Source organism: Bos javanicus, chromosome 28, assembly GCF_032452875.1.
Source record: "Bos javanicus breed banteng chromosome 28, ARS-OSU_banteng_1.0, whole genome shotgun sequence".
Taxonomy (NCBI): domain Eukaryota; kingdom Metazoa; phylum Chordata; class Mammalia; order Artiodactyla; family Bovidae; genus Bos; species Bos javanicus.
This window is the reverse complement of record NC_083895.1, coordinates 11,552,329-11,577,154: the sequence shown is the minus strand read 5'-3', so window position 1 is coordinate 11,577,154 and position 24,826 is coordinate 11,552,329. Positions and strand designations below refer to the sequence as shown.

Below are 24,826 nucleotides of genomic sequence, written 5' to 3'. Positions count from 1 at the left end.
AGCTCCCATTTGCTGCCATCATTTAAAGTTCACGCAGCAATGGAGAACCAGCACAGCCCAAAACAAATGAATAACACGTGCAGACAGATTAAGAACATGTTTATTATTACACAGAGACAAGTAAAAGAACTCTCTCCCAAGGAGCAGCTACTGAACAGTCTTCTGGGCATCCTTTCAGAAATATCCACTGTATACACATGAATGTATCTTACTCTACATATTTTTAATTGTATGTAATTGGAATCTAACTATACATACAGTAAGCATCTTGCTTTTTTTGTTTTTTTACTTAATATCATATCCTACATTGCCATACTAAAAAGATCAGCAGTCTAGCCTGTTTCATACAATTTTTCAAATGGTATACTTTTCTCAATTTTCAATGATAACACAGTTTTATACTCTATAGGTATATTATTACTTATATAACCAATTCCCTGTTGATAGAAAAATTGTTTTCAATTTTATGCTATTTATAAATAATTTTTCAGTGGATATCCTTTCCACACTTGTAGAAATATGTCTCTAGACTGTATTTCTTAAAGTGGAAATTCTGAGAGTAAAAGGATATACACATTTAAAGTTTTGTATATACTGTTGACTAAGGCTTGCTTGGTTTTTAAAATTTTTCATCAATTTATACTCCCACCAAGAAGATCCTACTCAACATTTTCCCCAATGATGGGTATTACCATTTTGTCTATGCCAATCTAATAAATGAAATATGATCTCTGCTTATTTTAATTTCCATTTCCTTATTTGTCATGTTGAAAATCTGTTCTTTTATTCATTGTTCTATACAGTATCTATTGCTATTAGTGGTCTGTTTTTCTGTTACATGATATTTTCTTATAGATTTATGAAAATTATATTACAGAAACTAAGCCTTTGTCTTTCATATAGACTGCATATTTTATTAAATTCCCACCTGTTTATTTTTAATGATATTATTTATCCTATAAATTTTCATTCTTATGTAGTAAAATTTATCAGTCTCTTACTAATCACTAACAAAGATTAATAGTAACATGTATAGAGATGGTCAAGGCATTAAATGCAGTAACTACACAGCACTGTGGCTAGCTTTGCTATTTATACCACCTGTCTCTCTCTTACTCAACCATAAGATTCATGACAGCAGAGAATATATGCTGCTCACAACTGTACCTCACTTCCCAGATTAGAATATTTCCCATATCAGGCAGCCAATTAATCTCTGATGAATGAATGAAGCTTCTATTGAAACCCACATCCACTGGATTCCACGTTCCCCCAACAGGACACAGTCTCTGTTACCAAGGATGCCCCTTCAGAATACTGTATAAGGAATTAAGAGGCAAGACACTTGGGAAAATATGCAAAAGGGAAAAGGAATATATATATATATATGTGTGTGTGTGTGTGTGTGTGTGTGCGTGCGTGTGTATGTGTATGTATATATTCAGAAGATCCTTAATTTTATATATATATATATATACACATGCACACATATATATCTTCAGAAAAGCTTCCTTAATTATATACACATACCTACACACATATACACGCACAGGAGTAGCAGATTAACAAAAATCTTCCCAGGAATAGCAGTGTGAAAATATAAGTTATAGTTTAGAGTGTGTGTGTGTGTGTGTGTGTGTGTGTGTGTGTGTATACGAGTAGAAAGTATATTGAGAATTTATGTCTCTTGTTGCATGAAAAAATCAATTTGAAAGCCACAAAACATGCATTGCCTGAAATCATTGTATGCTATCTTAGTTACATATGTTGTTATTATGCTATTATTTTCCATTACGATGTGAGTTTTAGGGGGTTCTAGTTATGTCAGTTTTAAGTCCCTTAAATGAATTTAATGTAGCTCCTTTAAATCCTCCCTTAATCAAAAAGGATGCAAAGAATTAAGGAAATAAATGCATATATTTAAGAAATACATACCCTATATATGCATATGTAATGTACAGCATATATTACAAATAAATATACATTTACTGCATATAAAATCTCTGATACAAAATAATTCTAGACAGTCTGAAAGGACAGTGCTGGATTAGAGATAAAGACCTAGGTAGGACTGAGAGACTACAGATAAAATGACTGAGGTCACAGGGGAACGGGAAGGGACAGACCAGCCATGGGGCTTGAGGATTTCAAGAATACTCAAGTATTCTTCTTATTCTAGAATATGAAGTTGTATTTCAAGTATCGGAGAGTCAATGAAAATGCTGACTGTGTGTGTGAGGGCTTCCTGGAGTCTGAAATAAATATTGGTGGAGACAAGAGGAAGAACTGAGAAATTAACCAGAAACCTATAATACCAGGTTCTCAACATGATCTTGAGGTTTACATCTCAAATATCTATTGAACACCAGCTATGTACCAGACGTTTAGGCTACCAGTGTATGAGATGTGTGATGCTGTGTTCAGAGAATGAGTAAAATAATAGAATATAGCATTTCAACCTGGAGGGAACTACAAAGAAAACTTTGTTTCCTCCATCTTTGATAAAGAAACCAAAAGGAAGGTGTAGCTGCAATAAACATGGGGCTATGACCTTCTATCAGTTGATCTGGAACTTTCTTGCTATACCCAACAGTTACAAGTAAAGTTTATTTTCTAAGACACATTTAAAAGGCAAAAACAACATAAAAAATGAAGAAGTGGAAGAAGAGAACATTACTATGAAGGAGAAGATGACAACAAAAGTATCCAAAAGAGTTGCTTGTATATTTTTGAGATTAGTTGTTGGTCAGTTGCTTCATTTGCTATTATTTTCTCCCATTCTGAAGGCTGCCTTTTCACCTTGCTAATAGTTTCCTTTGATGTGCAGAAGCTTTTAAGGTTAATTAGGTCCCATTTGTTTATTTTTGCTTTTATTTCCAATATTCTGGGAGGTGGGTCATAGAGGATCCTGCTGTGATGTATGTCAGAGAGTGTTTTGCCTATGTTCTCCTCTAGGAGTTTTATAGTTTCTGGTCTTACATTTAGATCTTTAATCCATTTTGAGTTTATTTTTGTGTATGGTGTTAGAAAGTGTTCTAGTTTCATTCTTTTACAAGTGGTTGACCAGATTTCCCAGCACCACTTGTTAAAGAGATTGTCTTTAATCCATTGTATATTCTTGCCTCCTTTGTCAAAGATAAGGTGTCCATATGTGCGTGGATTTATCTCTGGACTTTCTATTTTGTTCCATTGATCTATATTTCTGTCTTTGTGCCAGTACCATACTGTCTTGATAACTGTGGCTTTGTAGTAGAGCCTGAAGTCAGGTAGGTTGATTCCTCCAGTTCCATTCTTCTTTCTCAAGATGGCTTTGGCTATATACAAGCAACTCCTCCAGCTCAACTCCAGAAAAATAAATGATCCAATCAAAAAATGGGCCAAAGAACTAAATAGACATTTCTCCAAAGAAGACATACAGATGGCTAACAAACACATGAAAAGATGCTCAACATCACTCATTATCAGAGAAATGCAAATCAAAACCACAATGAGGTACCATTTCACACCAGTCAGAATGGCTGCGATTCAAAAGTCTACAAGCAATAAATGCTGGAGAGGGTGTGGAGAAAAGGGAACCCTCTTACACTGTTGGTGGGAATGCAAACTAGTACAGCCACTATGGAGAACAGTGTGGAGATTCCTTAAAAAACTGGAAATACTGCCTTATGATCCAGCAATCCCACTGCTGGGCATACACACTGAGGAAACCAGAAGGGAAAGAGACACGTGTACCCCAATGTTCATCGCAGCACTGTTTATAATAGCCAGGACACAGAAGCAACCTAGATGTCCATCAGCAGATGAATGGATAAGAAAGCAGTGGTACATATACACAATGGAGTATTACTCAGCCATTAAAAAAAATACATTTGAATCAGTTCTAATGAGGTGGATGAAACTGGAGCCTATTATACAGAGTGAAGTAAGCCAGAAGGAAAAACACCAATACAGTATACTAACGCATATATATGGAATTTAGAAAGATGGTAACAATAACCCTGTGTACGAGACAGCAAAAGAGACACTGAGTCTTATGGACTCTGTTGCAGAGGGAGAGGGTGGGAAGATTTGGGAGAATGGCATTGAAACATGTATAATATCATGTATGAAACGAGTTGCCAGTCCAGGTTTGATGCACGATACTGGATGCTTGGGGCTGGTGCACTGGGACGACCCAGAGGGATGGTATGGGAGGGAGGAGGGAGGAGGGTTCAGGATGGGGAACACATGTATACCTGTGGTGGATTCATTTTGATATTTGGCAAAACTAATACAATTTGTAAAGTTTAAAAATAAAATAAAATTTTAAAAAAAAGTATCCAAAAGAAGTGAGAATATATGATAAGAATAATATGTTATGCTAAGCCTGTGACATAAATCACCATGTTAAAGCCATCAACCACATTATGAATGTCTGTAAAGAGCAAAGAGGAACACAGAATAAACTACTGCAATTTTTGCTGAGTGTATGCCAAGCGCACCTGGAAGGTGCAGATACAGATCTCCACAAGCTTAAAGGAGATCCCTAACAAGATGGAATGGTGAGAAGATGGGCTCATGTGGGACGAACTTCAGAATCAAAAAGGAAGTATTTAATATGCATCCCTTTATAGTCCCCTCGCTCACAAAACTATACCCTAGACGACTCTCCTCTTTTAATCAAAAGTCAATCTACAGCTACGGCCATCTTTCATGCTCAGAAATAGATTTAAATATTAATACTAAACATCGTTTGCTTTAGTGCAATAATAAAACATGAAAAGCCTCAATTAAGGAGCAAGTTATAAAGCTGCTGTAACTGTTACAGGATCATGTTGAATAGACAAACTCAGTTGCCTTGAAAAGCCAATCATACTTCTTACCCAGCAACTCATACAGAGAATTCAGAATCGATTTCCAAGATTCCCCTGCTTCTCTCCCAGCAACATCAGCGAAGTGTGCAGCACTGCTATACACATGCAGCCTGTCTATACACTCGAGCACAAGGTTGATCATTCCCTGGAAAGGTAGAAAGACAACCATCAGAAACTGTGATTCGGCTCACAGGCCAAAAAAAAAAAAAAAAGAAATTGTTAAGTTGATTTTTTTTTTTTTAAACGTCTGGCTTAAAGTAAGTCTGTTAATCATAAAGAACATTGAGATCATTTATTCAAAGAACAGGAAGAAACACACTTGCATGTGAAATAAAATGTTCTTGAACTATTTCAAGTGGTTTTTAAATCCTGAGTGCTATTCTCAAACAGAAACAGAACTAATAAAAATATGCATTTCTTACTTACTGCAATAAATTGCAAGGTTTAATAGTAGGTTGATTAACCACATCAAAAAAGCATTCTACTGTGAGTGAAGAGGTTCAGAGAGTGCCACCCCAAAATAAGCCACTTCAGCATAAGGAATATTGGGGCTGAAGGCCATTGAGAAAAATCCTACCCTTCTCCACTCCACCAGAAGGACAGGAGGACGTCTGAGACAATGCCAGTCTATTATCAGTCCAAAGCCTGCACAGAATAATCTATGCATCACACTAGTCATTATTATCCATTAGTTTCCACCTTATATTTACCTTCTGACAATTTGTTGCTCCCAGAAGCTCAAAATTCCTTTCCTTTGTCTTATCACTTCTCTACAAATTGTTTGTTTGTTTGTTTGTTTAATTAGCATGCTACATAAACCTGAGTTCTAACCACTTGTGAGACAGGCTGGGACCCGGGACCCTCTGCCTCAATGCTTGCTTGCACCCGGACACACCTCTTCTAGACAACAAAATACAAGGGAACGGTATGGGACTAAAAACAACTGCGTACATGCACAGCCAGGACAAATTCTAGACAAAAGATACAAAGAGACTGAAAAACTCAACTGCCACTTTTGAAGAGCCTGAAGCAAAATCAAGGTGCTGCACATGTCCCCTACATGTAATATCACTTAAGAGGAGGGCAAACCATCTAAGCCAACCCTCCCACCTGACTCCTGGATACAACGCTACCTTGCCCCATGTAAGGAATCAGGTTGTCCCCCTCCTTCATGGAGAGAGCAAACAAAGGAATCTGTTGCTTGTTCTCCCTTCCCCTGTGCTACAGCAGGGACCCCAATAAAGCCTTGCCTGAATTCCTCGTTTGGCCTCTGATCAATTTCTACTGACTGGGGAAGGCCAAGAACTCTGGTTGGTGATATTTGGAGTCACTCATCACTGAGTACTCCCATGTACACACACAATGCATACATTAGTAAGCTTCTATTTGTTCTTCACTTGTACATCTATCTTTTGTTGGTGCAACCTGCAGGGCCCCAACCAATGAAGTCGAACAGAAGAAAATGATTTTTCTCCTCCCCCACATAAATATAAGAGGAGACCCTTACTCTTAGGGAAGATATAATCACCACCACCACCACCAATCATCATCATCACTTTTTAACAGTAAATTGAAGATGTACTAAATACAGGAAAGCTCATGGAAAGATATTTAAGGCAAATCAAAAATTCATTATAGAAACTTTGTAAGAAGCTATCTACATTTCAAATTATACTTTTATTATTATTTCTAGATCAAGATTGTCAAAATGAGGCAAAGCACACGAATGGAAAAGCTATAAGGAGCTGACAAATTAACTTACTTCACATCAAGAATTTAAGAGGCACTATGGCCCTAAGACAGAGAAGGCAATGGCACCCCACTCCAGTACTCTTGCCTGGAAAATCCCATGGACAGAGGAGCCTCGTGGGCTGCAGTCCATGGGGTTGCTAAGAGTCAGACATGACTGAGCGACTTCACTTTCACTTTTCACTTTCATGCATTGGAGAAGGAAATGGCAACCCACTCCAGTACTCTTGCCTGGAGAATCCCAGGGACGGGGGAGCCTGGTAGGCTGCCGTCCATGGCGTCACACAGAGTCGGACACGACTAAAGTGACCTAGCAGCAGCAGCAGCAGCAGCATGGCCCTAAGAACACTTCTAGGTTCCCATCCAGAGTGTGTTATATGAGAAACTGAAAAAAAAATACAGTAATCCAAATCAATATTTTAAAATTTCACAGCTCAGTATTTCATTCTCGTTCTTATAGATATAAAATGAGTGTGGTATGCCCAGCAGTTTGGCATGTACAAAAATAAATAATCCCAGGCAACGATTCCATATTGCTGTTATATATTTATGTTGACATTTCCTGTGCTTTCTTGATATTATGGTCTCTAAGTGGGTTATTTCTGTTGTACACAGTGAAAAAAATTCTCAAAAATTAGTTATCAGTTTCAATGGCTTTTGATGGAAAATTAGGAAACAGCTTTAAAACTAGAAGAATATAGACCCGGGGACTATGGGAGCTCAGTAATCTCCATTACTCTTTTTTTTCTCTTAGTTACTTTTACTCAGAAAAATGCACTGATCCACATAGTCCATTAGTACAGGGAGAACTGAGAAGAAAGGGAACAGAGGCTGATCTGCTGGATCTGCCAGCTCAACTCTGACACCCTCCCACGGAAATTCTTGAATACTAGTTCTAACATTAGCATTAGGACCATTAGATACATCACACGGTCCTTTTGTTCCTTGCCTATAAATTATGGCTTAGCAGTGGAACTTCTGTAAAATATAATCATATATAGAATCTTAACACATACAAAAAAGAAAAAGAGGGATTGCTCTGTCTCAGCAGGGAGCCTAGAGCCGGCCTCCCCAGGTGGCCCTCTCCCAGACAGCTTCCATCCCCAATACAAAGCTCCAGTGAGTCCTGAGGCATTTCCGAGGAGCCCCAATGAACCCGCTGTGTTCATTTAGACACGTTGAGAGTCTCTTTTTATATGATGACCATAAAGCAAACTATAGCACAACAATCAGAGTGAAGGCTGAGCTGCTGCTGCTGTCGCTTCAGTCGTGTCCGAAGGCTGAGCAGACAGTGAAATAAAAATGCCTTTTGCCAGAGGAGTGAAGAGTGTCATCTTTTAAAATTAATACTTATTGAGAGAGTAATAAAAACCATTGCAGGATTCCTCCAAGGCCTGATTCTCTTCTTCCCTTGTACAGTTGCACACCTGTTCATATGTATCTCAATACGCAGATAAGTCAAACAGATAGAGAATGTCCCCCACCAAGAAGTGTTTCCCAAAGACAGAAATGAGTGTTGGTAGAAACTCACCTCTTCCTGGAAGAGATTCTGCCTATTCTTCAGAGCTCGTAATCTGTTCTGCTTATCTTCATGCTCTAAATGCTCATCTGGTGGGTGGAAGTAGCCAATAAGGTCCTGCAGACTCAGACTTACAGACTCTATAGGTAAGTCTACTGTGGAAGCTTTCACCTTTTTGCTGAGAGCATCAAGGCCCCTAAAATAAATAACAAATATTTCTCCACATCAGTGAACCACAATTTTATTACTTTTTAATCTATAGATGATTGAAGCTTTACTTTCTCTCCCTATATGCCTGTAAAAGGAACAGTAAGAAAGGCCCTGTGTTCTGCTTAGTTGCTGTCATGTCTGATTCTTTTGAGACCCCATGGACTGTAGCCTGCCAGGCTCCCCTGTCCATGGAATTCTTCAGGCAAGAATACTGGAGTGGGTTACCATGCCCACCTCCATGGGATCTTTCCAACCCAAGAATCAAACCCAGGTCTCCCACATTGCAGGTGGATTCTTTACCATCTCAGCTACCAGAAAAGCCCTAGAAAGGCCCTAGTTTTTCTCAAACAAAAATAATATTTTTTAATTAGAAATGTTATATTCTATCAAGTATATATAATGCTATGTTAAAGGCACCAGTATCAAGAAAAACTCATTTAGAAGAAAATCTAAAGGATCTGGATAACTGATACCTACAAAACCATAGTCTAAATAATCAGAAACCAGTTGATTTTCATTTTAAAGCATAACATACTTTAAGGATTGAGATGCAATTTCCCAGGTTTCTAATTCTGAAATTTACTTGTTTTTGGCATAGGAACTGTTTACTGCTATCCCATCACTAATACTCACTGTCATCCTGCCCAATTTCTGCCAATTTAAAATTTATCCTCATGATAAAAAATTAGAAAATTCACTCAATCAGAAAACAAAATATTAACATGCTTTTCCATCGTCTGAAAGAGATGTATTTTAAAAGTAGGATAAGAAACAGCATCAAGTTGTATTTTCTAGACTTTGAAAAAAATATGACTGCAATTTAAATGTGATAATTTGCTGTGCTTTGAGACTCTGAATTTAAAACTAATAGCTGTGTATGTATCCTAAAAGAATTTTAAACAATAGTGTTTATAAATAAAAAGTATTTCAAAATACAATGCTTAGTAAAAGAATACCCAACAGCTAGCATAAAGAATGGAGAAGGCAATGGCACCCCACTCCAGTACTGTTGCCCGGAAAATCCCATGGATGGAGGAGCCTGGTAGGCTGCAGTCCATGGGGTCACCAAGAGTCAGACACAACTGAGCGACTTCACTTTCACTTTCCACTTTCATGCATTGTAGAAGGAAATGGCAACCCACTCCAGTGTTCTTGCCTGGAGAATCCCATGGACGGAGAAGCCTGGTAGGCTGCAGTCCATGGGGTCGCACAGAGTTGGACACGACTGAAGCGACTTAGCAGTAGCAGCAGCATAAAGAATGGGAGAATGCCTATACTATAGTTGATACAGCAATATTCATATTGGTCATGAGAAAACTTGATGCATAAAAATATTACACTTCCTTTCCTGCCCTCTGCATTAGCAAAACTGTAAGACAATATTTTATTCCAAGGAAATATGTCTTTTGAGTTATCTGACTGTAGTGCAATTTATATTAAAAAAAAAAAAAATTGTTGGTTCAGTCACCAAGTCATGTCTGACTCCTAGTGACCTCATGGACTATAGCATGCCTGGCTTCTCTGTCCTCCACTATCTCCCAAAGTGAAAGTGTTAGTCACTAAGTCATGTCCAGTTGTTTGCAATCCCATGGACTATAGCCTATAAGGCTCCTCTGTCCATAGGAGTCTATAGGCAAGAATACTGTAGTGGGTAGCCATTTCTGTCTCCATGGGATCTTCTGACCCAGGATTTCAACCTGGGTCTCTTACATTAGCAGGCAGATTCTTTACCCTCTGAGTCACACAGAATTACCACTATCTTCCATGGTTTGCTCAAATTCATGTCCATTTAGTCAGTGATGGTATATAACCATCTTATCCTCTACCTCCCCTTTTTCCTTTTTGCCTTCAATCTTTCAATCATTAGGGTCTTTGCTCTTCACATCAGGCAGCCTAAGTATTAAAGCTTCAGCTTTACCATCAATACTTCCAATAAATATTCAGGGTTGATTTCCTTTTGCAATGACTGGTTTGATCTCCTAGGAGTAAAAGGGACTCTCAAGACTCGTCTCCAGCACCACAGTTCGAAAGCATCAATTCTTTGGCACTCAGCCTTCTTCACAATCCAACTCTCACATCCTTACATGACTACTGGAAAAATCATACCTATGACTATATGGACATTTGTGGGCAAAGTGATGTCTCTGCTTATTAATAAACTGTCCAAGTTTATCAATGCTTTCCTTCCAAGAAGCAAATGTCACAGCTACAGTCAACATCCACAGTGATTTTGGAGCCCCCCAAAATAAAATATGTCACTGCTGCAACTTTTTTCCCTTCTATTTTCCATGAAGTGATGGGACCAGATGTCTGATCTTAAGTTTTTTTAATGCTGTTTCAAGCCAGCTTTTCCACTCTCCTCTTTCACCCTCATCAAGGGGCTCTTTGTCCCTCTTCACTTTCTGCCATTAGAGTGGTATCATCTGCATATCTGAGGTTGCTGATATTTCTCCCGTCAATCTTGAGTCCTGCTTGTGATTCACCCAGTCTAGCATTTCACATGATGTACTCTGCATATAAATTAAATAAGCCAGGTAACAATATACAGCTTTGTTGTACTGTTTTCCCAGTTTTGAACCAGTCAGTAGTTCATGCCCACTTCTAACTGTTGTATCTTGACCTATATATAGGTTTCTCAGAAGACAGGTAAGGTGGGGTCTGATACTCATATCTTTAAGAATTTTCCACAGTTTGTTGTGATTTACACAGTCAAAGGCTTTAACAAAGTCAGTGAAGCCAAAGTCGATGTTTTTCTGGAATTTCCTTGCTTTCTCAGTGACACAACAAACGGTTATTTGACCTCTGGTTCCTCTGCCTATTTGAAACTCAGTTTGTACATCTGGAAGTTCTCAGTTCACGTACTGCTGAAAACTTGCTTGAAGGATTTTGAGTATAATCTTGCTAGCATGTGAAATGAGCGCAATTGTGTGGTAGTTTGAACATTCTTTGGCATTACCTTTCTTTGGGAATGGAATTAAAAGTGACCTTTTCCAATCCTGTGGCCACTGCTGTTTTCCAAATTTGCTGACATGTTGAATGCAGCACTTTAATAACATCATCCTTTAGGATTTTAAATCGCTCATCTAGAATTTCATCACCTGCACTAGCTGTGGTTGTAGTAATGCTTCCTAAGGCCCACTTGACTTCACAATCCAGGATGTCTGGCTCTAATTGAGTGACCACACCATCGTGGTTTTCTGGGTCATTAACATCTTTTTTGTATAGTTCTTCTGTATATTTTTGCCAATTCTTCTTAACCTCTTTTGCTTCTGTTAGCTCCTTACCATTACTGTCCTTTATTGTGCTCATCCTTGCATGAAATATTCCCTTAATATCTCCAATTTTCTTGAAGAGGTCTCTAGTCTTTCCCATTGTACTGTTTTCCCCTATTTCTTTGCATAGTTCACTTAAGAAGGACGTCTCATCTCTCCTTGCTATCCTCTGGAACTCTGCATTCAAATGGGATTATCTTTCCTTTTCTTACTTGTCTTTTGCTTCTCTTCATTGCTCAGCTATTTGTGAAGCCTCCTCAGACAACCACTTTGCCTTCTTGGGTTTCTTTTTCCTTGAGATGATTTTGGTCACTGCCTCCTGTACAAGGCTAAGAACCGCTGTGCACAGTTCTTCAGATACTCTGTCTACCAGATCTAATCCCTTGAATCTGTTCATCACCTCCACTGTATAATCACAAGGGATTTGATTTAGGTCATACCTGAATGGCCCAGTAGTTTTCCCTACCTTTCTTCAATTTAAGCCTGAATTTTGTAATAAGAAGCATCTTTGTAACCAAAGATGGAGAAGCCCTATACAGTCAGTAAAAACAAGATCTGGGACTATGACTCAGATCATGAGCGCCTTAAAAAAAGTAGAAAAAAAATGTTTTAAAAAAAATTTGAACTTATGATGCTCAAAACATAATTTTAAATATATCATCATTTACCCTAAATATTATTTTGGAATATTTGACTTCAACCTTATAAACAGCTAAAATAGTTAAGCTGCATGACTATCCTAAAGTTTCTACCTGAACTTCCAAATCAGATACATCAATGAAATTCATCTATTACCTTGTCTTGTTATCTCTGTAAGTTCTTTCTATGCTAAAAAAGCAACAGAAATGACTTGGCAGGAGAAAATTTTTTCTCCCTTTTTAAAATGAACACATATATACAATGAAATATTGCTGTTTTAACCATTTTAACCCACTAATTCTAGTTGAATGATAAATATAACAAAGTCAAATTCAAATCTCACCTACAAATGTAAATAAAATTCAAAAATAACTCAAATATAATATCTACATTTTCAAATTTAAAGGGAAATAATAGTAAATGTCAGTTTTTAGATTATTAGGTTGAATATATCTGCTACAAAAAATGTAATCAATTAATTGCTTTCTAGGAGAAACTTGTCAGAAAATGCTGTCCAAGACTCTTAAAATTGTTAATGATGCAAAGTTTTAGAACTTCTATCCAATATAAGGATGTTTTTCATCCTAATTTATCAAGGACAAAAGAATGAAAAAAAAAAAAAAACTAGGGGAAACCAAAGGTGGGAGAATCACATTATGTCAAAACAAAAACCAGAGTTATGAATTCCGTCCCTACGTTTCAAAACTTAAAGATTAAACCATATTACAAACAGATTTATCCCTTGTCCCACAGGGAATTAATACACTTAAAAAAAATAGTCCAGAAGAATAGAATACATTCCCCTGTACACAGAAACAAATGCACACGTCCACCCTCACAAACACTCCGCGACCACTACCTTAACCTTGGTGACAGAGACCAGAATGATCACAGAAAATACACTACATTAGAAAAACACAAATGTATAAACACAAAATAGATTTTGACTTTCACTCTACAAAATAAAAAAGGTCTATTTACATATTTTAAATAAGGCTTTTAATACTATATGAATCTATATTAATACATGAATATCTAAAAAATTACCTTGAAAAATATCTGAATATTGTACAGATATTGCGGTTTTAAATACTTTTAGTGATTTTTATGGAGAAGGCCACCCCACTCCAGTACTCTTGTCTGGAAATCCCATGGACAGAGGAGCCTGGTGGGCTACAGTCCATGGGGTCTCGAAGAGTCGGACACGACTGAGCGACTTCACTTTCACTTTTCACTTTCATGCACTGGAGAAGGAAATGGCAACCCACTCCAGTGCTCTTGCCTGGAGAATCCCAGGGACGGGGGAGCCTGGTGGGCTGCCATCTATGGGGTCGCACAGAGTCGGACACGACTGAAGTGACTTAGCAGCAGCAGCAGCAGCAGCAGTGATTTTATGAATGTGATAGAAGGATCAAATTATATTACTTAACATAAACATACCCTTTACAATTTCAATAATCATGTAAAATTTTTCAGTTTCTAAGGGATATTAAAGAAGCTAAATTAAATTATATCAGGCTACATTAAAGCTATATAAATTCAGGAATTCAAATAATTCAGTAATATTAACAAGCACATAAATAAATCTATATATACAGATATACATATATAGACATGATGAACAATATAACCAGCAGGTAAGTATTCCAGAAAGAAGAGGGGGAAAAAAGCTAAATTAAATTTTAATTTTAAAAAAAAGTGAATACACAATTAAGGTTAGGTAAGTGTAAAAAAGAGGGAAACAGACTCATCCTGTTCATCCATGGCACCTGTTACATGATCACAGTAGAGAGAAATTTTAAAAGGAGATGCTGGGTAACTCAGGAAAAGACAGTAGCTTAGTGATAGGCTTGTGGTGAGACATCAAAAGGAGAATAAATATAAATACAGAAGTAGAAAAGATTAGACTACATTTGCCAGAGGAAACATGGAATCTCATCCTGAACTAAGAATTATATGTGTCAACTTTTGAATTACTTTTGGACAAGATAAAATGAACAGGGACAGCATTTACTCTCTTCTGAAACAATTCCTCCCTCCCTCCACCCACCAAGAAATACCAGACAAAATATTTGGGGAAGAACACATTTCAAGACACTGAAAATCAAGATACAAAGGATAGATAGGGTAACAACCAAGGTGATCTGTACAATTGTTTCAGTTTGCCTTAGAAGAATTTCTAAGCGAAGATGTAGGTAGATAAGGGAACCCAAGTGAGGCACAGAAGACTCGCTGAGTTGAGGAGACATTCCTCAGAGTCTGGCATACCAAGGCTGCTAGAGTTTGCAGGACACAGTACCAGAGAGGAGACAGCTTTATGAGAGCGGACTCTAGAGGACTAAAGAGGATCCCTTTCAAATATTCAGCCGACTACTGATCAACATGTATACATGAGAAAACTGCCTTCAGCAGGGAACAGAATCCCCCAAAATGATTAGAGGTCAACCCTTACACAGGTTCTGAAGTCAACCTCCTTCCATCAGCCAGACTAGAAGTTCTCACAATTCATGGGGCACCAAGCTGAGGATACAGATAGGCTTGCTTCAGTAGCAGAGAATAACTAGCCCTAGATTCAACCCTGCTCTGCTCCACCCCAAAAATTCAAAAAGCAAATTCCAGAAGAATCAAACTTGACTGAGTAACTTAACTGCCTCCCAGAAAAATCTTAAAAACATTGACAGGAAGACAAAAATATACAGTACCCAACAAATTTACAATGTCTGACAACCAAACAAAAATGACCAGATACATAAAGCCTAAAAGATAATCATCAGTAAAAAGAAAAATCAATGAACCAAAAAAACTCAAGAATATTATACCCAAGGGAAAAAAACCACTTAAAATAAGAACATTTCAGAAACAAGTACAGTGGCCAAAAGTGCTCATCTCCAACTGACCTGCACCAAAAGAAATGTAAAAAGAAGAACTTTGGGAATAAAGATAAACTACCTAAAGGAAATGCAAATCCTCAATAAAATAATGAAGACAAAACAACTGAAATGGTAACTCTGGGCAAAAAATGTTAAATGTTTTTGTGTGTATTTAAATCTCTTTAAAAAATATAACCTTAAATAAAAATTATAAAAATGTAGTTTGGGGTTTATAATATCAATAAAAGCCAAATGTATGACAAAAACGTAACAAAGACTGGGAGAGAAGTATTCTATTGAAATGTTCTTGCATTATTCATAGAGATAAAATGACTTGAAATTACAAGTTAATGACATGTGCTAAAAATCTTAAGCAACCATGAAAATGACAAAACATTATAACTAATAAGCCAATAGAAACAAGATTAAGATAGAATTGCAGAAAATATTCAAACAACACAAAAGAAGGCAGGAAAAAAAGGAAAAGAGACAAAGATCACATAGGGCAATACAAAAGGAATAATAAGATGGAAAACAAAACTATATATCAGTAATCATACAAATATAAATGGACTAAATTTTACAGTTAAAAGGAAGTGATTGTCAAAGTGGATAATAATTCAAGATGTAACTACATACTGCATAACAGAAATGCCCTTTAAAGATGCAAATTAGTTAAAAGTAAAAGTTCTTTAAAAATTATACAATGCCAACACCAAGAAAAGCAAGAAAGCAGGAGTTCAATATTAACATCATACAAATTTGATGTCATAGAAATATCAGGGATTTTAAAAAGGTAATTTCATAATAAAGGCGGCAGTTTATTATATTCTAAATTTTTATGAATCTAACAACAGAGCTTCAAAATACATGAAGAAAAAAAAACAGAACTGCAAGGAAGAAGTAGAACGATCCAATTATAGTCAAAAATTTCAATACCCTTCTCTCAAAAATGAATAGAACATACACACTGAAAATCAGTAAGGAAACAGACAATCTAAACAACATTATCCAGAGAAGGCAATGGCACCCCACTCCAGTACTCTTGCCTGGAAAATCCCATGGACGGAGGAGCCTGGTAGGCTGAAGTCCACGGGGTCCCTGAGGGTCGGACACGACTGAGCGACTTCACTTTCACTTTTCAATTTCATGCACTGGAGAAGGAAATGGCAACCCACTCCAGTGTTCTTGCCTGGAGAATCCCAGGGACGGGGGAGCCTGGTGGGCTGCCATCTATGGGGTCGCACAGAGTCGGACACGACTGAAGCGACTTAGCAGCAGCAGCAGCAAACAACATTATCAGCCAGCTAGATCAAATGGACACTTGTTAGTACTCTACTCAATAAAAGGAGAATGGGCACATGGAACATTAATTTCCCGTTGCACACAGAATACTCAGCAAGACTGAACATTTCCTCAGAGAGCAACTAACAGCAAACATTATGAAAATGTCTGAAAGGACTTGTGACTGAGTTGATTCGTATGATCTTGGTTACAAAGCTAACAAAAGAGGGATCCATTCTTAGACTGAGTTATAACACTGTTCCTGGTTCAGTAACAGTGAGCGATATAATTTTTTCAGGTTGAATTGGAGTAGTCATGCCTGCCTCTACATCAACCCATGCACATCCTCCAGTGTACCTAAACCATCTCTAGATTACTTAGGATACACATTACAATGTAAATACTATGTAAATAGCTCCAGCCTGAAGCAAATTCAAGTTTTGCTTTTTGGAACTTCCTGGGCCATAAGTCACATCTGGATAAATTTAAAAGCACTCAGTCTTTTAAGTATGTTTTCTGACCCCAAAGATATTAAATTAGAAATCAGTAACAGAAGGATCTTTGGAAAATCCCAAATATGTGGAAGAGGAGGGCATGGCAACCCACTTCAGTATTCTTGCCTGGAGAATCCCCATGGACAGAGGAGGCTGGCAGGCTACAGTCTATGGGGTCGCAAAGAGTCGGACATGACTGAGCAGCTAAGCACAACCTAAATATCTGAATACTAAACAACCTATTGGTCAAAGAAGCAATTAAAAGAAAAATTAAACACAGCACAACAAAAAGTGACAGGGAACAATAAGGACAGATATTTTATCACTAAAGGACATAGGAAAGTCTCAAATTAATGATATCAGCCTTCATCTTCTGAAACCAAAAAAAAGAAGAGCAAATTAAACCCAAGGGAAACAAAAAAGAAAGCTTACAGATCAGACTGGGAATGAGATAATCTTTTTAACTGATTATCCCTCCCTCAATTCCAGGATCTCCCTCAGATATCAAAATCTATGCTCAAGTCACGTATATAATAATGGTATAGTATGGGAGGGATTGGGGGCAGGAGGAGAAGGGGACGACAGAGGATGAGATGGCTGGATGGCATCACTGACTTGATGGACGTGAGTCTGAGTGAACTCCAGGAGTTGGTGATGGACAGGGAGGCCTGGCGTGCTGCAATTCATGGGGCCGCAAAGAGTCGGACACAACTGAGCGACTGAACTGAACTGAACTGAACTGATGGGTTTCCTGGTGGCTCAGAAGATAAGAATCCACCTGCAATGCAGGAGGCCCAGGTTCAATCCCTGCATTGGGAAGATCCCCTAGAGAAGGAAATGGCTACCCGCTTCAGTATTCTTGACTGGAGATTCCAATGGACAGCGGAGTCTAGTGGGCTACAGTCCATGGGGTCACAAAGAGTTGGGTATGACTAAGCGACTGAGTATATGTGTGTGTGTGTGTGTGTGTGCATGAGCATACACACATATAATTATTACTAAAAAATATTGAGTATAGTCCCCTGAACTATCCAGTAGGTCCTACTTCTTTATTTTAAATACAGTAGTGTGTTTTTGTTCATCCCAAACTCCTAATTAATTGCTCCTGTCCTCTTTCACTTTTGGTAGTCGTAAGTTTGTTTCTATGTCTACGGATCTATTTCTGTTTGGACATTAAGTATATGTCTGTCTTAAAAAAAAAAAAAGATTCCACATATAAGTGAAATTTCACTTTCATATAACCTATTAATATTCTTCTGTATGCTTTAAATCATCTCTAGATTACCTACATAATACTATGTAAATAATTGTAAATACAATATAAAGTTATGCAAATAGTTGCCATCATGCTTCAAATTCAAGTTTTGCTTTTTGAAACACTCTGGAATTTTTTCCTAATATTTTTGATCCATGGTTGGTTGAATCTATAGATGCAAAATCCTTGGATATAGAGAACTATCTAAAGTTAAATATGGGTTATATAACTAACCTATTTTATCAAGAGAAGTCTAATGAATGAATTTCATTCAAATAACCCAAATAAAAACTGAATTTTATTATGAAGCAGCAAATACTTGGTAAGTACTTTTGCCACAGAACCCAAATTTCACATGTTTGGTTCTCTAATCAATTAAGCAAGAATTAAGATTCTAAAATTAATCTTCCATATCACAGGTTCTTTTAAAAAAATATATGAGTACTCTTGAGCAAAGAACGAATGTGTGAAAGTCAATCACATCCAAGATGAATTATCCTATCTTGATCAACATAGAAAATGTCACTTAAGGCATAGCATCACTACATTAAGTCTGAACACCGATATAGCAACTTTCTGACCAAATATACTTTAAAACAAATAATTTTTTCTGTTATTAAGCTAGCTCTTTCTTGCCAAATGGAATCTCAACAGTGCCTCTGAAAACACCACACAAGTCACACTGTAATAAAAACCTCTATAGTTGAAGAAGTCAGTACTGATGGATAGACTACACAGAAAATAGGCTATTTTAAAGATTTATGGTTATTTTCTTCAATAGAACTGATTGGGCAGTATTAAAGAAGAACTATGGAAATAACAAGATGGAAAAAGTCTAAGTAAAATTAATCCTAAATAAGTTACAATTTCACAGTTAAAGTGTTGTTATAAAAAATAAGAATCTGATATGCCTACTCCAGCAAGCATTACTCCATCTGAAAAGGGTTAGGATTTATATGAGACAGAGAATTGAGATAAATACTAGGGATATGATGAAGCTGAATGCTGTGTACATGCTTTGATTTCATGAAAGTATGCACAGAAATGCACACACAGTGCAATAGTTTATAAAAGAAGCAGAAAATAATTAACATTCATATAACCTTAGGTGGTAAAGGTCTTTTATATGCTGTAAAACCAAGACATGATTTATTGAGCAAACCATGATGGATAAAGCACTTTAAGATCTTTTCCAAACCAAAAAAATGGGGAAAATTTACAATTTATATAGGAAATTAATATCTCTAACATAGAAAAAGCTCATAATGGCCTAATATAAATATTATCAAATAATAGGGCAAATCACAAAGAAAAAATCAATGAAGAAACCTGGCCAAAAATTATGAGGTATACTCATTGGTTTTTTAACAATTTGCACTTATGTGCAAATTGTTAAAAAACTAAATATAATTGTAAATAAATATGTGGAGAAGGAAATTGCAACCCACTCCAGTATTCTTGCCTGGGAAATCCCATGGACAGAGGAGCCTGGTGGGCTGCAGTGCATGGGGTCTTAAAGAGTTGGACATGACTGAGTAAGTAAACACTAACAAATAAATATGTATATACTATAAATATATACATGCACTCATGCATGTTCAGTTGCTTCAGTCATGTCTGACTCTTCGATCCTACGGCCTGTAGCCCTCCAGGCTCCTTTGTCCATGGGGATTCTGCATGTAAAAACTGGAATGACTTGCCGTTTCCTCCTCCAAGGATCTTTCCAATTCAGGGAACGAACCTGTATCTCACGTTTCCTGCATCGGCAGGGGGGTTATTTACCACCTGTGCCACTTGAGAAGAGCATATACACATATATATCAGTTTTTCCCATCTTTAAATTGGCAAGTGTAAAAACAGATATAATACCTATCACCAACCAGAGTATATCTTGGGATAAGGTTCCCAGAAAACACTCTGGACACAAGTTAGACTTAGTTTTGTAGATATGCAATTGTTTCCATTATTACATGGGAAAACTTATTTATTACAAGAATCACTTAAAAAAAAGTTCAAAATTCACAAAGTATCTAGGCAGTTCCACTCTCGGTGTGAAAGAGCTAGCACAAGGGTATGTTATTGAATAATTCTCACATACAGCTAACAATTATAAGTTACATATACAATTCCTAAAACCACAGTCATTTCTTAAAAAATCATTTAAAGGAAATATACTCAATACTCTATAATAATCTATAAGGGAACAGAATTTGAAAAAGCACAGATATATGAATATGTATAACTAAGTCACTTGGCTGTATACCTGAAACTAACGCATTGTAAATCAACTATATTCCAATTTAAAAAAGAAAAACACAAAATCATCTAACTAGCATTTCCTAATGTGTTCAGCAGAATTGCCAAACTGTATGAGATTTACCAACATAATATGTTTTCGAATTGTTTATTTGTAATCTGAAAACGAAAATGAAATAAAATATCAAGCAATCAAAACAAAGAAGGAAAATGTACCTAATAAATCTATTAAAAAGGAAGACTGTGCTCCGGATGACGCGTGCTGTCCGTGATTCTTCATGCTGAGATCTGGATAAATTTAGGCCATCATCCATGTGTCCTTCATGATGCATAATAGCCTGCATGAAAACAAAAATAACTCCATTACTCCCAACATCCTTTTTTAAAACGGGTGTTAGGAAGACATGCACTCAAAAAGGTGAGCCATGACAATAAACAGAGTCTAAAGACAGGTGAAACAGGCTGTACCCAGTCATGGTCAGGTAAAGTGATATGCACAGGTTCCTGTACAAATTCCTCCTTCAATATATTTATTCAGTTGTTGCTTTAAAGATGAATCAGTTGTTGTTTAAAGCACAAATCAATAAATGTATTGATTTGAAAAACAAATATTAGAGTGCTTTCACATATCTATATTCAATAATTCATCCACAGTCTAAACAAACTCTGAACAAAGCAAAGGAAAACATTACATGGAATACCAGTTATACAGTAATTCTGAACATAGCAGGGTTAATTTATAAGCACTGAGCAATGCTTCTACAGAGAAGGCAATGGCACCCCACTCCAGTACTCTTGCCTGGAAAATCCCATGGATGGAGGAGCTTGGTAGGCTGCAGTCCATGGGGTCGCAAAGAGTCGGACACGACTGAAGGACTTCACTTTCACTTTTCACGTTCACGCATTGGAGAAGGAAATGGCAACCTACTCCAGTATTCTTGCCTGGAGAATCCCAGGGATAGGGGAGCCTGGTGGGCTGCTGTCTATGGGGTCGCACAGAGTCAGACACGACTGAAGTGACTTAGCAGCAGCAATGCTTCTAAGGTATCTCAGTTCTTTTAAAAAATGTATTTTATTTTATTATTTCTTTTGTTAGGCTTTATAATTCTGAATATACAACATAAAGAGATAATTGAACAGCTGAATGAATTTTACAAAGTGCAACAACTGTGTAACACCCAATCAAGAAACAGAATGTTACAGCACCTTAAAACCTCCTCTAGTGTTCACTTCCTGTCCCTGTTTTCCAAGGTATTTCCCATCTTCAGGACTTTCAACAGCAAAGATCACTTGTGTACTGTATGTAAATGGAACCATTGTGCCTAACTCCCTTCAGGCAACACCAACAGCAAAAAGTCTTCAGAACATTTAACCAGATAAACTGAACGAAAATTAGCAACTAGAACTAATATCACAAACTACCTAAAAAGCAATGTAAAGAGGATTTTCCCTATACCAAAATCAATGAGACAGAGATTCAGAGTCTTTTTTTCTATTCAAAGTTTTTTTTTCTTTTTGCCACTCCACAGAACATCTGGGATCTTAGACTAAACCAAACTGGGTTTAGTCTATGAATATAAGGATTCTTAAGTATTGTGATGTCTTCTACCAGATATTGAACCTTTGCCCCCTTACAGTGGAAACTGGGAATCTTAACCACTGAACCATCAGGGAAGTCCCAAAGTCAATTCCAAACCTTAAATGCATTCACTGACAAAGAAAAAATGACCATAATGAAGCAATGTATTACTCTTTTTAAGACTCTAAAAAACAAACAAACAAAATTAAAAAGAGGAATTAAATAAGATAAAAAAAGAATTTAATGAACTAGAAAGAAAATGATACAGTAGGTAAGGATGAATAAACCCCAAATGTTTATTTTTTGAGAAGATAAATGAAAGAGATTAACCTCTCACAAAGCAGGCCAAAGATAAAATTGAAAGAAAGAAATAAACACAGGAAATATGACATAAGATACAAAAGACATTAAAATTATAAAATATAATAAATCAATGCCGTATAAGACTTAATGCCCCCTCCAATTTTTTTTTTTTAAGAACATAACTGACTACCCCAGAGGACATGGATGACTTTCTAGCAAATTTAAAAAATCATCAAAAGGCATCTCCTTAATGTAGAAAATTTGATGATATCAACTTATTTAACAGAGATGGGAAAGGAAATTTAAGATCCAATATTTAAAAGATCATAGGACTAGACAATTTCACAAGTGAGCTCTAATGAACCTTCAAAGAGAACATATTCTTTTAATAGTAAACTAGTAAGTGAACAATGACTGCTGCCTATCTTTACATAGTCTGTCACCTATGAAAGGTCTATATTTTCTAATGGTTGAAAAAAGACAAAGGAAAGAATACTTTGCAAAATTTGAAAATTGTTAGAATTTCAAATTTCAATATCCATAAACAAAGAAAAATTAATGCATAAATTTATCAAATGAATATATGTGGCAATTCTATGTAAGTTCTAAAATAAAATATAAGTAGAAACCAATAAGATTTAAGAAGAAGAATAAACTAGGCCAACCTGGGTTTAGTCTATGAATATAAGGATTCTTAAATATTGTGATGTCTATTCACTTATTTATCAACAAAGTAAAAGACACTAAAGCATGATTTTTATCTCCCTTCAACTGATAAAATTTAGCAATCATATCTAATTTTATTAAGTCAGATAAAGTGAAATAGCAGAATATTATTTAAGTATATAAACTAGTTTAATTGTCTACAGGATGCAAGAAGGCATAACTTCAGTGAAAGAGGAGTGAAAATTCACAATCAGAAGTCATACTGAGATGAACAACCAGAATAGATGAAATGACAGCAAGCTGAGATAAGCGTGACTTGGGTGCGATAACGAAAAACACACAAAAAACTAAAATTTCAACCCTTTCATGGTTCACAGCCTTGTGTGGCGAAGGGGCTATGTAACTCAATGAAGCTATGAGCCACGCCCCACGCAGGGACACCCAAAAGCGATGGATCAAAGGGGAGAGTGCTGATAAAACACGGTCTACTGGAGGAGGAAAGGCAACCTGCTTCAGTATTCTATCCAGAGGAGCCTGGCAGGCCATACAGTTCATGGGGTCAAAAAAAGTCAAACAGGACTGAGCAACTAAACGACAACAACAAAGCAACATCTAAAACTGCTCACCATACAAAAACCAGACAGCTTCTCAGGGTGGGACTGGACCTCTAGCATGTAAATAACATAGCCAGTGGCTGAGAGTGTTAGCTACTTGTTTGGGTCTTGCATTTGTATTTTTCAGTCATTAAGAATGACTGCCATAGACAGTGTTTTTGTACATTCTTACCTTACGTTGTATGGATCCCATTCTCACCGATTTCACATCCACAGACTGGTAAGTCAGCCACAAGCCTGTATTGATATGCTGTATATAACATACTGAGTCTCCATATTTTATTTCAGAGGTTCCCATGCCATCAACTTCTTTTCTCACTCCTACATCCAATTTTTCCTAAGAGAGGAAAAAAAAAAAAGATAAGCAAAGGCTTTTAAAAAATATGGGTTTAATATCAAAAGAACTTTGCCTTGTTGTAAATCATGTCCCTTGAAAAATGTAGCCCTCTGAAATGATAATGGTCAAATGTTCTATTGTAGCAGTTAAATCTCTAATGGAAACTGAGTAGGAGATTGCAAGGATAAATAACATACTCCTGAATTATTCATACGGGTAGAAAATTATTTCGGCCATAACACAAAATTTTATATTGCTTCATGGCAAACTCCAAACTGGAGACCTTAAAATCAGTAATTTAGGTTTCATATTCTTTCTAGATTATTATTTTTATGATTGATGACTAAGAGTATAGGTTGGGGGGATAGAAAATTCAATTTTGAGCCTAATCTCTGCCACTTAGTACCTCTAAAGTCTTAGGATAACTTAATTAAACCTTTTAAGCCTCTGTTTTCTCATCTGTAAATAAAGCTAACAAGAGAACCTCCCCCACAGTATCAGAAAAAAATGAGATAATGAATGCAACACTTTCAGCACAGAATCTGTGATAAAATAAACACTTTAATAAACTTTCAGGATTTTGACCATAAATCTGTTATTTATAATGGTAATGATTAATTTTGTTTTAATGAGGGTGTTAGGAATAATGATGATTTCTTTCAAACACTAATCAAGGGTATAATTCAGTTTCAATATGGTTTTTGGACTACAGAGCTCCCTATGCTAGGAAGAAACAATCAATCCTCTGATACCAACTAAATATTTCCTTTCAATCCTTATTTATTTTAATGCTTCTTCCTTCAATTTTCCCTTCCATGTTTCATTCTGGTCTTCAAAAACTCATTATATCTTGAAGTTCTGTATAATTCTTAAAATAACAAGAAAAAAATCTAATACTCTTTTGGTTACAATATCTTTTGTGGTTC

At 36.5% G+C, this 24,826-nt stretch overlaps 1 protein-coding gene across 7 annotated transcripts in view; it reads right to left on the bottom strand.

The window, feature by feature from the left end:
• The window catches only part of RYR2 (ryanodine receptor 2), an 830,734-nt gene that overhangs the window by 400,691 nt on the left and 405,217 nt on the right, over positions 1-24,826 (bottom strand). For all 7 annotated transcript variants that reach the window (XM_061404941.1, XM_061404935.1, XM_061404936.1 and 4 more), the window contains 4 exons: positions 23,736-23,900; positions 20,618-20,739; positions 8,134-8,317; positions 4,863-4,998 (listed from right to left, as the gene is read on the bottom strand). In XM_061404941.1, coding sequence (XP_061260925.1) covers positions 4,863-4,998; positions 8,134-8,317; positions 20,618-20,739; positions 23,736-23,900 — 607 coding nt within the window. The remainder of the gene's footprint in view (positions 1-4,862; positions 4,999-8,133; positions 8,318-20,617; positions 20,740-23,735; positions 23,901-24,826) is intronic.